This window comes from Trachurus japonicus, chromosome 18, assembly GCF_045865225.1.
Source record: "Trachurus japonicus isolate A0001 chromosome 18, Traja_1.0".
In the NCBI taxonomy this organism is placed as follows: domain Eukaryota; kingdom Metazoa; phylum Chordata; class Actinopteri; order Carangiformes; family Carangidae; genus Trachurus; species Trachurus japonicus.
In genome coordinates, this window is record NC_140924.1 from 21,456,600 (window position 1) to 21,470,702 (window position 14,103).

At 43.9% G+C, this 14,103-nt stretch overlaps 3 protein-coding genes across 6 annotated transcripts; 2 read left to right on the forward strand and 1 right to left on the reverse strand.

Annotated features, from left to right (window-relative positions):
- Positions 1 to 256: 256 nt before the first annotated feature.
- On the reverse strand, positions 257 to 4,362 carry LOC146969285 (uncharacterized). 2 transcript variants are annotated; one of them, XM_085806161.1, is made up of 19 exons: positions 4,207 to 4,362; positions 4,064 to 4,119; positions 3,896 to 3,985; positions 3,666 to 3,793; positions 3,371 to 3,511; positions 3,208 to 3,279; positions 2,958 to 3,128; positions 2,749 to 2,845; positions 2,447 to 2,667; positions 2,212 to 2,362; positions 1,939 to 2,147; positions 1,734 to 1,851; positions 1,451 to 1,656; positions 1,269 to 1,386; positions 1,015 to 1,187; positions 828 to 925; positions 629 to 747; positions 400 to 540; positions 257 to 329 (listed from the first exon to the last, which is right to left on the reverse strand). In XM_085806161.1, the coding sequence occupies exons 1-19, from the start codon at positions 4,233 to 4,235 to the stop codon at positions 280 to 282; spliced, it is 2,388 nt and encodes a 795-aa protein (XP_085662287.1). In that variant the 5' UTR covers positions 4,236 to 4,362; the 3' UTR covers positions 257 to 279. The 2 variants fall into 2 exon arrangements, with proteins under 2 accessions (XP_085662287.1, XP_085662288.1); XM_085806162.1 differs by lacking the exon at positions 4,064 to 4,119 and having other exon boundaries at positions 4,207 to 4,352.
- Positions 4,363 to 4,544: 182 nt separating this feature from the next.
- Positions 4,545 to 9,613, forward strand: LOC146969286 (uncharacterized). Of its 3 annotated transcripts, none has more exons than XM_085806157.1 (18): positions 4,545 to 4,703; positions 4,781 to 4,836; positions 4,916 to 5,005; positions 5,113 to 5,240; positions 5,330 to 5,470; positions 5,554 to 5,622; positions 5,706 to 5,876; positions 5,957 to 6,053; positions 6,134 to 6,354; positions 6,853 to 7,212; positions 7,297 to 7,417; positions 7,499 to 7,704; positions 7,789 to 7,906; positions 8,599 to 8,771; positions 8,861 to 8,952; positions 9,030 to 9,148; positions 9,230 to 9,397; positions 9,483 to 9,613. In XM_085806157.1, exons 1-18 carry the CDS (start codon positions 4,681 to 4,683, stop codon positions 9,530 to 9,532), a joined length of 2,403 nt encoding a protein of 800 aa, XP_085662283.1. In that variant the 5' UTR covers positions 4,545 to 4,680; the 3' UTR covers positions 9,533 to 9,613. The 3 variants fall into 3 exon arrangements, with proteins under 3 accessions (XP_085662283.1, XP_085662284.1, XP_085662286.1); XM_085806158.1 differs by having other exon boundaries at positions 9,242 to 9,397; XM_085806160.1 differs by lacking the exon at positions 4,781 to 4,836 and having other exon boundaries at positions 4,553 to 4,703; positions 9,483 to 9,612.
- A 1,104-nt stretch (positions 9,614 to 10,717) lies between these two features.
- Positions 10,718 to 13,865, forward strand: LOC146969287 (uncharacterized). The gene is made up of 4 exons (XM_085759444.1): positions 10,718 to 10,869; positions 10,967 to 11,087; positions 11,176 to 11,264; positions 13,046 to 13,865. Exons 1-4 carry the CDS (start codon positions 10,834 to 10,836, stop codon positions 13,829 to 13,831), a joined length of 1,032 nt encoding a protein of 343 aa, XP_085615570.1. The 5' UTR covers positions 10,718 to 10,833; the 3' UTR covers positions 13,832 to 13,865.
- Positions 13,866 to 14,103: the final 238 nt, after the last annotated feature.

Consider the following 14,103-nt stretch of genomic DNA (forward strand, 5'->3'; position numbering starts at 1 on the left):
AGCTTGCACAAAGACTACAAGACTGGAGGCTTGCATTTCGTACACCGTGTACAATCTGACTCATTCAGCACTGAGGTGAATGGATGGCAGACTGTAAAGGTTTGTGCATTTTTTAAAAATACTAACAAACAAGTTTCAGAGTTCACTAAACCTCATCAGGCAGATCCTACACATGTGAAATCCAAGGTTTTTCACTTAATGAAAAGTCAGATTTTTTTCTTTAAATACAAGTTTATTTGACCAATTCTTTTAAAACAAAAACAAACCACCACAAGTTAATCACCATCTAAGATATGAAGTCACTTTCTCTTGTGATGATCCTCTGCTTCCTGTGAACAGAAATCAGGATTTAACAAATGTCATACACATTAAATTTCAAGTAAGCAAAAAAGCACCAACCTTTCTTTGAGAGATTCATCAGGTAGCTGGAGACCTTGATATGCCGAGTGGGAGCGTGGTAACCAGGTCTCGTGATGCGTCTGGTAGCAGGCACTGGAGTCTGAAGCACTGTGATGGGCTCAATGGTGGGATTCTGTACCTCTACAATATGACCAGACACAAAAAAAAAGTCAGAAAAAAATGATGCCAACTGTGTGATGTGACGCAGTCTGACTGGTGAGCCGCCTACCTTGAGTCGAGTGTGCAGAATGAACAATGCTGCCGACGCCAACTGTGTCGGACTCAAACCTGTACACGGAGAAGAGACGATAGAGCCCAGCCAGAGGATACGTACACTGTATTTTAACCCTGCAAGACAAGATGGACAAGTTTAAACATGACAGCTGATTTAGGGGAGATGCCAAAGATTAGAGGCTGAAGATTTTCACCTGTCAGTCTCCTTGCTCAAATCTGATGGATTCTTCACAGGTTGAAACTTCTTGTTGAAGAAAATCTCATTCTCGTACGTCACAGTTTCCTTGTTGAGCTGCAGAAACAAAGCAATTACACATTTGGGAGCATATGCTGTAGGCACTGTTGTGTTAGTGTAATTGATTAAAATGAGTCAACAGTTACCTTGACTATAGAGCCACAGCTGTTGAGTGGGAAAGAGAAGAGAGCCCTGGTGTTGTCTGCTTCTTTGGGTCCACAGTATTTGTCCATGAGGTTGGTTCTAGCAGGGTTCAGTCCACTTGGTGCGGCCGTAGACAAGTCAGCCACCACAGTCATCCTCCCATCGGTCGAACACACTGAAGAGACACGAATCAAACTTGTCACAATGTGAAAAATCCACAAAATCAACGCAGTAAATAGGAGGAAGTTGTTCTTACTGATGAGTTCAGTGGAGGTGAACGGACAAGTCTTGACAGTCGAACTCTGGACCTCTGATGTTTCATGATCCCTCACCAGGATCTCAAACGTACCAAGGAATCCCTTCAGAGTGATGTCCTAAAGATCACAGCCTGGTTATTCTCTCCACATTCAAAACAGGAGTTTATCCTCATCTTCATACCTTGTATTCATATCCTTCAGTGTAGAGTGGCACGTCGAGCAGCAGGCTCTGGCTGTCGTTGCTCATGATGTAGCCGTGCTGTGCTGCCAGCTCTGAGGTCAAACGGTCAGAGCCGATACTGACGTACCACAGGTAGTCAAAAGGCCGGTGGTCCAGTTTGAAGCTGATGCCAGACTCGGTGCAGACGACATCAAAGACTGGAGGAGCTGTGAGATACAGTGTAATGATTAATGAATCAATAACCTTTTTGGACTTGGCCCAAGTCTGTCCAAAAGTGACTTACAGGCGTCCATCAGTGCCACGACTGATACCAGGTTGAAGACAGACTCATTTTCAGGCACAACTGTCAGTGTAAAGTTGATGTCCAGTGTGAGCTGCATTGCTGCATCTTCTTTGGAGAACTAGGAGACAAAATACATTGTGGCTGGTCAAGCTGGAGGATTAATTCAGACATTTAAAAAAGGGGCTGCTCTCTCAAAGTCTTTTACCTGCTGGATGACAACAGAGTCATCAAACAGCACCTTCAGAGTGTAGCCATGGGTGTCGTTGGGATGAACAACCTTTGTGATGGTGTGGCTGCTTGTGTTGGTAAATGGAAGTGTGAACTCTTTTCCGTTCAGATGCACAGCAGTGAGCTCGACATCCTCAGGGACGTCTCCCAGGTAGACGGTGAACACATGTTCCTCTTGAACTGTTCCTGAAATAAACAGGTGGTTAGATTATGGTTGAGTACAGGCAGAGTAGGTCAGTGGGACACTTACTGTTCTCAGTAAAAACCGAACAGGCCAGCAGAGGAGTACTAAGTGTCCTGTGGACGCGAAGCCTGGTGTCAACATGGTCCTCATCCAGCGAGATTTTCTCCAAGTATAGATGAAACGCATAAAACTCGTAGAGCTCGTCAGCCACAAAACTCTGCAAGAGACAAGTCGCAAGAAATGCTGTCATGTTCAATACTGTAAACATTTCACCACCATTTACTGCATCTTTTCACCCAACCTTCCTGTATCCTCCTTCAGCATTGTAGGGGATGTTGACGTGGACTGTGGTGTTGTGCTTCTCCACGATGTAGCCTCTCTGTTCTGCAATTGGCTGCTCCACAAGTTCACCGTCCACGCCGATGTTGACCTCGGTGTCGTAGAGACCAGACACCAGGGGGTGCATCACCTCAGGGGTCTCCCACATCATGTATCCAGAGTTTTCATCATAAGATCCTTCATCTGTGGATTTTACAGATGAAGTGTTACTTGTTTGTCAAGGGGAAAAGCAGCATCATCATAAATGATGATTGTTATACTGACGCGTGGAGCAGGCAGCCACCAGGTCGACCATGAGGACAACCCAGCTTTGTCTGGAGAACAGAGTCGCATGGACCACCTCTACTGGAACACCATTCACCTGGGGAGAGACACATGCCAAGCAAACATGTCTCACATCATAAAACTACAGTTTAATATTTGGGAATTTGAAATACGATGGCCAAAACTTTACAAGTTCTTCCATGATTTACCTCAGTGCTGAATGAGTCAGGTTGTCCATACGGTGTACGAAATACAAGCCTCCCATCTGTAAGATCAAACATGTAGCCCTGCTGTTGAGCGGCAGAGAGGTTCATGGGCTTCAACTCCTGCTCCGCCCTCTGGAACATCACCTGCCAGTCTGAGGTGGCCGAAGTGTACGACTAGGAAAAGGATTAAAGTTCCACAATTAGACAGTTATTAGTCATGCTACACATTACCCAGAAGGCAAGGTCAACGTACAGTTTGGACAGTGTCATCCCAATCGTCTTTCTCTGTCCTGGTTGGACAGGCTACGTCACTCCTCACAGACACCTACAGAAAAAAAATCTGAGTTAGCAGGCAGCTTCAACATACCCCAGTTTTTTTTCCCCTTTTTTTAACCATTATATGTATCCAGGCTTACTTCCATGTAGTTTTCCTCACAGGTAACCTCCCTTGGAGACCAGGGGAGAGATGGAGAACAGGTCTTGTTCAAGGCATGTGTGACCTCCTTTTCCTCATGGTTTATAATCAGGTTGAAATTGAAAGTGAACACTTCATCATCCTGACAGAAGAATAAGGGGACAGTACAAGACAAACATGAGGTTGGCAGAATTGGAGCACTAGTAAGATGAAGTATGTTGCACCTATTCTCCAGATAGTAATTTGGTATGTGTGGATAAATGGGTACGAAAACTAGAAGCTAGTCGTATACGCACTTTGTTGTCAGTGTGACAGCTGAAGTAAGAGGCTCGGAGCTCCAGTTGGCCCCTGAGAGGGAGCACATTGATGACGTAGCCACACTCGGCTCCATACTGCTCAGTGATGAAGTACACACCCGTTTCATCTGGAAGAGAGTTGCAGTAGTTCATTACATTTTGGATGTAATTTGATGCAATATAATAGGCTTGAATCAAGCCATCGTCAACACAGCTGTGCATTGACTCACCAACAGCTTCAAAGTGAGGGTCATTCCCAGTGAAGAGGAGATCAACAGCTATCATGAAGTAACGGTCACGACACTCCATATGAAAAACTCCTGTATGAACAAATAAGTTGGATTTTAATTTGTGCTTCTGGTTGTAGAGTGGCATTACTGTAGATTTTAACCTCTTACCATTGGGAATTTGGTCACATTTTGCAGTTAACCACATAGACAGGAACACAGTCAAACTACAAGACAATGCATGTGTTAGTCATAGGCTACTGTACACTTTTCCAATGACAAGCTGCTTATAATTTAAAATTGAAGCATCTTACCCGAGGCACAACCCAAAAGCCATTGTCATCAATGTGCTGGCAGTGTCTAAAGCTAGCTTTGCTGCTAACAAACTACACTGCTGCTAACCAACACGAGCTAATTGTGAACCACTTGCTTGATGTACCCTTGTCACACTGGCACAATGTGGTGTGGTCACCTCTATCAGCCTTTTATAGGACAGTTTAACCTCTGACCAATCAGGAGCTACAGCCACATGTGTTGCTCATTATAGCAATCAATGTTAATCACCTGCACCTGTTCATGTGCACCAATCATTCGCTTGGTGCTGACCTTCCTTGAAACTCATGGGGGAAGAAGTAAACTTATAAAAGCTGTGGTTGCACATGCAGTCCCATGATGCCAGTGTGGCCAGGATATATCAAGCAACAGGTTCACTTTAGCTTGTATTGGTTTGCAGGTGTAGTTTGCTAGCAGCTAGGCTAGCTTTAGACACTGCCAACACATCAGTGGTTATGGCATTTGGGTTTTGCTTGGGGTAAGTTGCTCTGGCATGAACTTAATAGAGTATTATGCACTTGTTTTTTGAACATGTGATCTGCTTTTGTCTTGCAGTGTTGCTATACTCCTGTCTGTATGCTTACCTGCAAACTCTGATCAAATCCCTGATGGTAAATAAACATTTGTTTATGGGTTTATAGTGATCAGTATGCGATCATTACTGATATCTCAATTTGTTTGTGTATGCAGGAGTTCTTCATATGGAGTGTCGTGACCATTACTTCATGATGGTGGTAGATCTCTCCTTCACTGGAGAGGAACCTCACTTTGAGGCTGTTGGTGAGTCCTGTGTCTTTAATCAACCATCATTAGCACACATTAAATTAAACTTGTAAACAATTAAATTTAGGGTCAGGGTAGTGTTAATGATAATGGTTATCCTCCAGGTGGAACAGGCGTGTATCCCATCACTGAGCAGTATGCAGCTGGGTGTGGCTACATTGTCAGTGTTCTCCCTCTGCGAGGACAGGTGGAGCTCCGGGCCTCTTACTTCAGCTGCCACACTGATAACAAGGTACGTATGACCACATTCACACAATTTACAAACCTGCTGTGGCTCGATAAGTTTTTTTTTTTCTTCTTCTTCTTCCATGGGTCTTTCAGGATGATGAAGTGTTCACATTCAGCTTCAACCTGATTACAAACCACGAGGGAAAGGAGGTCACCTATGCTTTGAACAAAACCTGTTCTCCCTCCCGTCCCTGGTCTCCAAGAGAGGTTACCTGTGAAGAAAACTACATGGAAGTAAGCCTGGTTACATCATGGATTATTATTCATGGTACAGGGGGGAAAAAAAGAGATGTTGGCCAATTATGCCTTTTCTGCAGGTATCTGTGAAGAGTGAAATCCCTTGTCCATCTGCGGCTAAGAAAGAAGACTGGAATGCCGTTAAATCTGTACGTTATAGAAGTCAGAGCTAAATATATGTAATGTTGAGTTCACCCCTTCTTGTAACCACTTCATTGCATTTTCTTTGCAGGCCCATGACTCCACCACCTCAGACTGGCAGGTGATGTTTCAGAGAGCAGAGGAGCAGCTGACGCCGATGACCCTCTCTGAAGCTCGGGAGCAGGGCTACGTCTTCCACCTGACGGCTGGAAGGCTCGTATTTCGTGCGCCGTATGGACAACCTGACTCATTCAGCGCAGAAGTAAAGAGCTGCTGCATAATGTCTGTCCTGTGAAACATCGAGCCCAGAGTGTGTTTTGATTGGTGTGTGTCTCTCTCCAGGTGAATGGTGTTCCAGTAGAGGTCGTCCATGCGACTCTGTTCTCCAGACAAAGCTGGGTTGTCCTCATGGTCGACCTGGTGGCTGCCTGCTCCATTAGTCAGTATTACATATCAGTTATGCTGTTGCTGCTTTTCCCCTTGACAAACAAGTAACACTTTCATCTGTAAAATCCACAGATGAAGGATCTTATGATGAAAATTCTGGATACATGATGTGGGAGACCCCTGAGGTGATGCGCCCCCTGGTGTCTGGTCTCCATGATGCAAAGGTCAACATCGGCGTGGACGGTGAACTTGTGGAGCAGCCAATCGCAGAACAGAGAGGCTACATCGTGGAGACGCACAACGCCACAGTCCACGTCCACATCCCATATAATGCCGAAGGAGGATACAGGAAGGTCAGAAAGCACAGAATTGTAGATGCACACACCAGCTTTGGCCTTAAAGGGATGGTTCAACATTTTGGCAAATAGCTTAGCAGAGGGATTGGAACAAGGAGAACAAGCTCGTCTGGCACCGGTTGAAGTAAAGAAAACTCCTAAAGTTTCTGTAGATCACAAATTAAAGGGATAGTTCAACATTTTGGCAAATTGGCCCATTGCCCAAATCTCTATAGTCTAGGAGTAGGTTTGTTACCTTATTTGTCGGTGCAAGCTATTTTTAGAATGGCTGCGCAGAGCCACGTTCTGCTCAGAGCTACGCTATGGTGGCTAATGGGATTTCTGTGTTTCCCACATCAAACTCATCAAATACACAACCCAACAACTCCAAAACACTCTCATGGACAAGTTGTGACCTGCACATTTACCACGCCATGAGATAATAACAGAATGTTACGAGACGGTGTTGTTTTCTAGGCAAAGTCAGTCATGAACCCCCACTTCTATATCCCACAGAGTACCGTGATTGGGGACCTCTACGAGTTTTACATCTTCAGTCTGTACTTGGAGCAAATCTTGGTGGATGATGACCTCATTGAAACCAGGCTCAGGTACCACAGGACACTGGCCACTCCGCTGCTGCACCTCCCTCTTGTTGATGCCAACCAAACCGTTGCTGAGGAACATGTGTTCACCGTCTACCTCGGAGACATCCCTGAGGATGTCGAGCTCACTGCCGTTCATCTGAATGGACAAGAGTTTCCACTTCCGTTGGAAAACACAACCCTACACACCATCACAAAGGTTGTTCATCCCAACAGCACCCATGGCTACACTCTGGAGGTGCCGTTTGACGACCCTGTTGTCATACAACAGGTAAAAGACTAATCATATTGGCCTGTTTTTTGTATTTTCTGTCATCCAGATAACATTGGTACTTATGTATATTTTCTGTCCTAGTTTTCTAAAGCAGATGCAGTTCTTCAGTACAAGCTGGATATCAACTACACATTGACCATCCTACCTCAAAATGAGACTTTTAACCACTTCACAAATATTGTTGCATTATTCACGGACGTCTGTAAGTCACTAATTTTACTAGAACTTCTTGTCATTGTGTGTGCACATTAAGCACAGTAACCTGTCCTCTTGTATCTTGCAGCTCCTCCAACCTTTGATGCGGTCTGCACAGAGTCTGGCATCAGCTTCAAACTGGACCACCGACCTTTTGACTACCTGTGGTACGTCATTATCGACTCTGACCGTTTGACCTCAGAGCTGGCAGCTCAACGCAGCTACATCATGCGCAACGACAGCCAGAGTCTGCTGCTTGACGTGCCGCTCTACACTGAAGGATACGAATACAAGGTATGAAGATGAGGAGGAACATGACTTGAGCATGAACTCCTGTGTTTTCAAAGTGGAGAGCAATAACCAGGCTGTGATCTTTAGGACATCACTCTGAAGGGATTCCTTGGTACGTTTGAGATCCTCGTGAGGGATCATGAAACATCAGAGGTCCAGAGTTCGACTGTCAAGACTTGTCCGTTCACCTCCACTGAACTCATCAGTAAGAACAACTTCCTCCTATTTACTGTGGTGGATTTTTCACATTGTGACAGTTTCATTTGTGTCTGTAGTGTATTATCCACCTGAGCTTTTTTGCTTTTGAATTATCTTATGGTGTTTTCTTAGCCTAAAAGTTAAGGGATAGGTCAGAGGTCATTCATCATTTGGATAAGAACTTCCGTAACAGTTTATATTCAAATAGAATAAATATAAATAAATGCAGATGTTACACAAGAGAAACGCACACGCGTAAATTTACAGCAAGATGTTTAGATTAGGTGTCTAGTATGTGGAATGTACCCTGAGAAATGTGTTTCTTGTCATCTACCCATCTCTGTGGGTCATAGTTTTTGGGGATTCTTGATACCTTATCTATGTTTAGTTAGCCTGGTCAAGAGGTTAAATGTCAGAAGGTATAGGTTGGATTCTGTTTTTAGATCCTATCTTTGTCTGACCATCTTGGTCAAACATATCCTTATATTGGGAAAAAGTGGAGAGTTTTAGAAAACGTATATAAGGTTAGAGCTTTAGGCCAAGAGAGATTTCATATTGGCACCAGAGATGCTCCACAATTCGACATTTTTGAACACTGTTCTTTTTCTTGTAATAAACTCTTTTTGAATGCAAGAAAAGACATGTCAGCGGCGATCCCTTCTTTTCATCAACACGTCAATATACCACATGTCTCTTCAGTGTGTTCGACCGATGGGAGGATGACTGTGGTGGCTGACTTGTCTACGGCCGCCCCAAGTGGACTGATCCCTGCTAGAACCAACCTCATCGACAAATACTGTGGACCCAAAGAAGCAGACAACACCAGGGCTCTCTTCTCTTTCCCACTCAACAGCTGTGGATCTATAATCACAGTAGGGCTGATGCATATTTAACTAATACTCATCTCTGCTACAAGTTGGATTTAAAAAGGTTGAGGTTAATAGTCATTTTTCTCTTCTAGCTTGGCCAGGAAAATGTCACCTATCGAAATGAGATCTTCTACCGCAAGAAGTACCACAGTGTGAGCAAGACCCCCTCTGAAGATACTGAGAGGTACTTATTTTAAAATAACTCAAGCTATCGCAGTACTGTGAAGTTTCCCTGGCATTAAAAGGGTCTCTATTTTATAGGATAATTTTGGAGTGTATGTATCCGCTGGCTGGTCTCCACCGCCTCTTCTCAAAGCACAGGTTTGAGTCCGACACAGTTGGCATCGGCAGGATCATCCATACCGAGCAGTCGACAGCAGGTAGAGTTGGAGGTTTCACCTGCTGGGAAATAACTAGTTATCACTCTTCACATTTGACTTTGTGTATTTGTTTGTCTTCAGCTGTCACTGCAGATCCACAGGTCCCCACCGTCAGGCCTACTACAACACTTGAAACCACACCTGCTATCAAGAAACCAACCACAACACCTACAGCGTTCCAGCCTGCTTTCCACCCCACGGCCCGCTACATTCGGATTCATAATCGGCCATGGGTTCATAATCGGGCAGGTGAGAGGTGTTGGTTTTTTAAAATGATTATTATTTAACATAGGAATTGAATGCCTCACTGTTAAATTTTGGTATTTCTTCACAGGAGCTGGAACATCACAAATCAAACAGTATCCATATTTAAATGATGCATAGTTTTTTATCAAAAAGTTGGAATTTAATGTAGAAAAGTTGGAATTTAATAAAGATGTTTCTTAATTGTTTCTTTGTCTCACTGATTTATCAAGACCCTCCACATGGACCAGTTGTGTTGTATAGAAATAGGAAGTTGGTAAATGTGGAAACTAATATTGAGGATGGGTTGTTGGATTTTGGTTGATGCGAGTTTCAGACATGCTCATCTCAGTCACCACTGGCTCCTGGATCACGATGCTGCTGCCTATGAGTCTGTGGATCTGTTGTGTAAATGTATTTCTTCAGTAACCTTGGACATTTTTCGAGTTTTTTTTGATTATACAATCTCTCATTCATTGCATTTATTTCTCTAGATATACTGTGATGCATACTGTACATGAATGAACCCAAGGTTATTTTCTTTCGTGACGACAAGACTGAATTGTTTCCTCTTGCTTGATCTCAACTGTGCAGAATGACGCAGCCTCTATTCTCCATCTCCAAGGACAGAATCTAAAGGTTTAAAGTTTCTTTGCTGGACTAGTATCAGAGTTTACAGCTAGAACCTGTGAACGTGATTCATTCCACATTACAGCTCGCTTGCAAATCGATTCCCCAATTCAATAATAGGACCCTTTACTTTACGAAAGTGCCATGTGGTAAAACCTAATGCCATCACTGCACTTAAGGATGGGCTTTGAGTGATGAGATGTTTGTTTTGCCAAGTAGTTTAACTTTTTAAAATGAGAAATAATTGCATAGCCTACCATTGATTCATTTAATGGGAGGAGGTAGATGTCAAATTAATATTTTAGGAAAACCATGTTCAACAAATGAATGTTAAAATCTTCAGACATCAATGGAAGGTTAAATATCTGGGCGTAAACTATATATGGTATTTTTGAGTGACATTTTGAAATGTTACTAGCCTACTTTTTGTAACCATTTCTCTAATTAGCACTTATTGGTGGCACCTGTTTCATGAAAGCATGGATATGAGGAAACAATTTTCACTTTTTTTTCACTTTTTTTTTAATATTTTTAGCCTTATAAAAGCATAGGTTTGAAGAAAAAAAAATGTTACTTATGACTTGGTAATATTTGTACAGTAATATTTGTTATTTGGGCTCTTGAATGAAATAAACGGGGTGTTCTGTCCGCCGGTAGGGGGCGCTGGTCATCACGCTCCGTCATCAGGTATAGCGGCCACAACTTGGCGTTTGTTTTTGATTTTTATCGATTTCCCCATTTTGACACCAACGTGAAGTGGACGCCACGTTTGACCGTCGTCGACGTACACAAAGTGAGCAGAAAAGTCAACCATGAGCCACAGTGGAGGTGGACGTGGACATGCAGCCGTGAGTTTTCTATCACTTTCGTTTCTCGTGCTATATTATAATACTTTGCGTGGAAGTTTAGTCAACAGATTTCCATACTTGTGTCCTCCTCCAGCAGAGACCCAGGCCGTCGGTCGTGCCCTGTCTGTCCAGCAGGACCCTGCAGCACCCCTCCTTCCTGCCTCTCTACATGGCTGCAGGCTTTGCACACAGTCACACGGCCTCTAACAACCAGACAGGTGAGTCCCCTTTGTACCACATCTGTAATCAAAGCCTCTTCCAGCTGTGCAAACGAATCATCACCGTCGTCTTCCCTCTCTTCATCAGTCCAGCACATCATCCCAGCCGAGGTCTTCTACACCGACCCCACCATGAGCCGGGGCAGGAGGATCCCCAACGTGTTGAGCGACCTGGGGGTAAGTCCCCAACAGTTATTACAGTTAGGGCAAAATAAACACAAACCTCATAAACCACCATATTAGAGATAGTAGATCATATTCAAACAGTCATTATAGTCTCTTCCTACCCAGATATTTTTGGAAATACATCATCAGTCCCAGTCTTGTTTCATTTGGACTTGATCATGATCAATACTTTTATAGTAGTTATATCTAGTACTGTGTTTCTAATGAATGAATGAATGAGTGTTATTTCGGTACATGTAGACTGATTCCTCACTTAGACTATGTGACTGAAAGGTTGTAGGTAGATGCTAAGCAATGTGCACCTACCTCCTTTTACTTTACAAAATGATACTCATCACAAAACAAAATACAAAAAGAATAAAACACAAACATTTGAAATTAATCATATCTACAATATAAACTTGCGTTTCTCATCTCAACAAAATAAAAAAGTAGTGCACAATCCAAAATTAACATTAAATCAAATTAATTTCCCATATTATAACGAGAAATTACATAATTTTTATGAAATCTTTTAAAACTGCTTAGTGTGCTGCATAATTTAATATTTTCAGGACAGTTGTTCCAGATGTCCATAACTCCTTTAATAGATACACAGTGATTTTTTTAATGTTCCTCTTAGGTTGTATCTGGTGTCTCTCATTTTAAACAGTGGAGGAAGACTGTTTGTTTATAGCTCTGTACATTTGTATTATAATGTAATCAACCAAGGCCTTGAACTTCAAAATGTTCAAACAGATAAATAGTGGGTTGGTGGGCTCGCGGTAAGGTTTTTTAAAGTCTCAAGTAGATAACCTTCAACCAATGTTCTTGATTCCCATGTACTGTATGTGAAACATTAAAGCAGATATCAGGGGCACGGCCGTTTCGGCTAATGCTGTGTTCAAGGCAGGCTTTTGAAACCGTAAGTTACAGCTTCAAGTCACAACTACGACTTGGTAGCGTTCCAGGTAACCCGTAGCTCGTGTTTTTACCGTCCTGTTGTCTGTGAAAGTTCCCTATAACGGCCACTCGTAACTTCCGACCCGTGAACTCGTACCAGATCGAACTGGTATGACTTCACAGGAAGGAAAAAACACAAAGTACGAGTTTCCTTGAACGCACCATGAGTTAGCAGCCCCCGCCCTTGTCAGGCATCAATTGGTCCTCGTGCTACGTCACCACATTCACGCGCATCCCTTGGCTGCACACACAGCCCTTCATGCCGTTCTCTCCCCTCATTGGATAACACTTGTATCCCACAAGGAAAATTTTCTCCTCGGGTTACAGCAGAGCAGAGTGACGGAGAGACTCGTGTTTAGGCTGAAATACTTCATGTAAGTGATTGCTGACGGAAAATAGGACTATTTAGGACTTATATTAACAAAAACATTCCACTGATATCTGCTTTAATTTCTCCCATCGTTGAATGTAATTATTTAAAACAGGCTGAAGTGATGAGGAGGCTTCTCGTATAGATCCCTGGTCTCTCTGCTCAGTGGGTTGAGGCGAGGGGGGGGGGGGGATTGTGCCTCTGGAGGGGATCAGACGGACAAGGACATTTAATAAGATTGGCTCAGCCCTGTCAGACAGAGCTAAGACCCTGAACCAGGGGGTGGCTGAAGGGAAATTGAGACCATGGGGGGAAAGGACAGGGCAAAGACGTATCACTGGCTCTACATCTGTTTCAGTTTAGGGAAAAAAATGAGTGAGAGTTGTATAAGATAGAAATTAAATCGGAGTTCATACAGTTATTCTCACAGTAAACAGTCACACTCATTTCTCTTTGTTAGGTTCTTGAATGCTTTCAGCTCAACACTCCTCCACCTGTCATGTCCGCCTGGCTGGCCCCTCCGAACCGCCCCGACCCGTTCAGATCGGGGCCACACCCCACTAGAAACCTGGGCTGCCCCGCGTGGACGACCACCCGCGCGCACCAACAGGTGCAGCCGAGCCGGGCCGTGGTCCAGCTCACCCAGGAGGAGGACCAGGCCGTCACCAACCTGCTGAAGCTGCACCACCAGGAGCCCAGACGAGGTGACGAGACCCTCACTACTGCACGAGACCTTTCAGTCCAGAACCCCTGCATCTTTAATAGTCATTTGAAATCTATGTTCTCCACCTCAGCTGAGGAGCTGCACAAGGATCCAAGGAAGGCTGGTTCTGGGAATCGCGTGCAGCAGGGAAGAGGTTGGTCCCACGTGGAGCTTGAAGCAGCTGACACCCTCCTGAGTGGCTTCAGGATCTGGGACCAGTGCTGCCAGAAATCTGCAGAGATGCTTCCCGATCCTCCGCCAGACCAACGCAATCAGGATTTACCGATAAGTACCGAAAACCAACAAGATCAGGAGACTGAACCCTCATTAAACGCTTCTCCCTCTGATAATGACACTGGCTACATCAGACTTTCTTGTGTAAGCGAGAACGGAGGACAAGTCCACAGGGACAGTCGGTCCGTGGAGGACGAATTTCCAGATTTTCCAGAGGTGAGGAAACGGGCGCTCTCAGATCTGGAGGGGGACGCTGTGCATGTTCTCCTGAGCCTTGGAGACGTGGGACCTTTAGATGTCCTACAGTGACTCAAAGGACTTCACTCTAACTTACCAGTTGGGTATTTTTTTTCGCTCTTCGGTGTTCTTTACCTCAAAAGCTTTTATTTTTCCAGGGAGTAAAACCATTCCTCCACTTGCACGAAAAATGAAAACTGCATATTTTTTTTTAAAAGTCTACCTCAGAGTACTGCACATGCACCTTGTTAACTTTCTATCAGTGTTCAATAAAAAATGATCCACAGTTGATCCTGTTACCTGGAAACAACAAACAGTGGATAAAAAGACAAATGTTTTTTTTT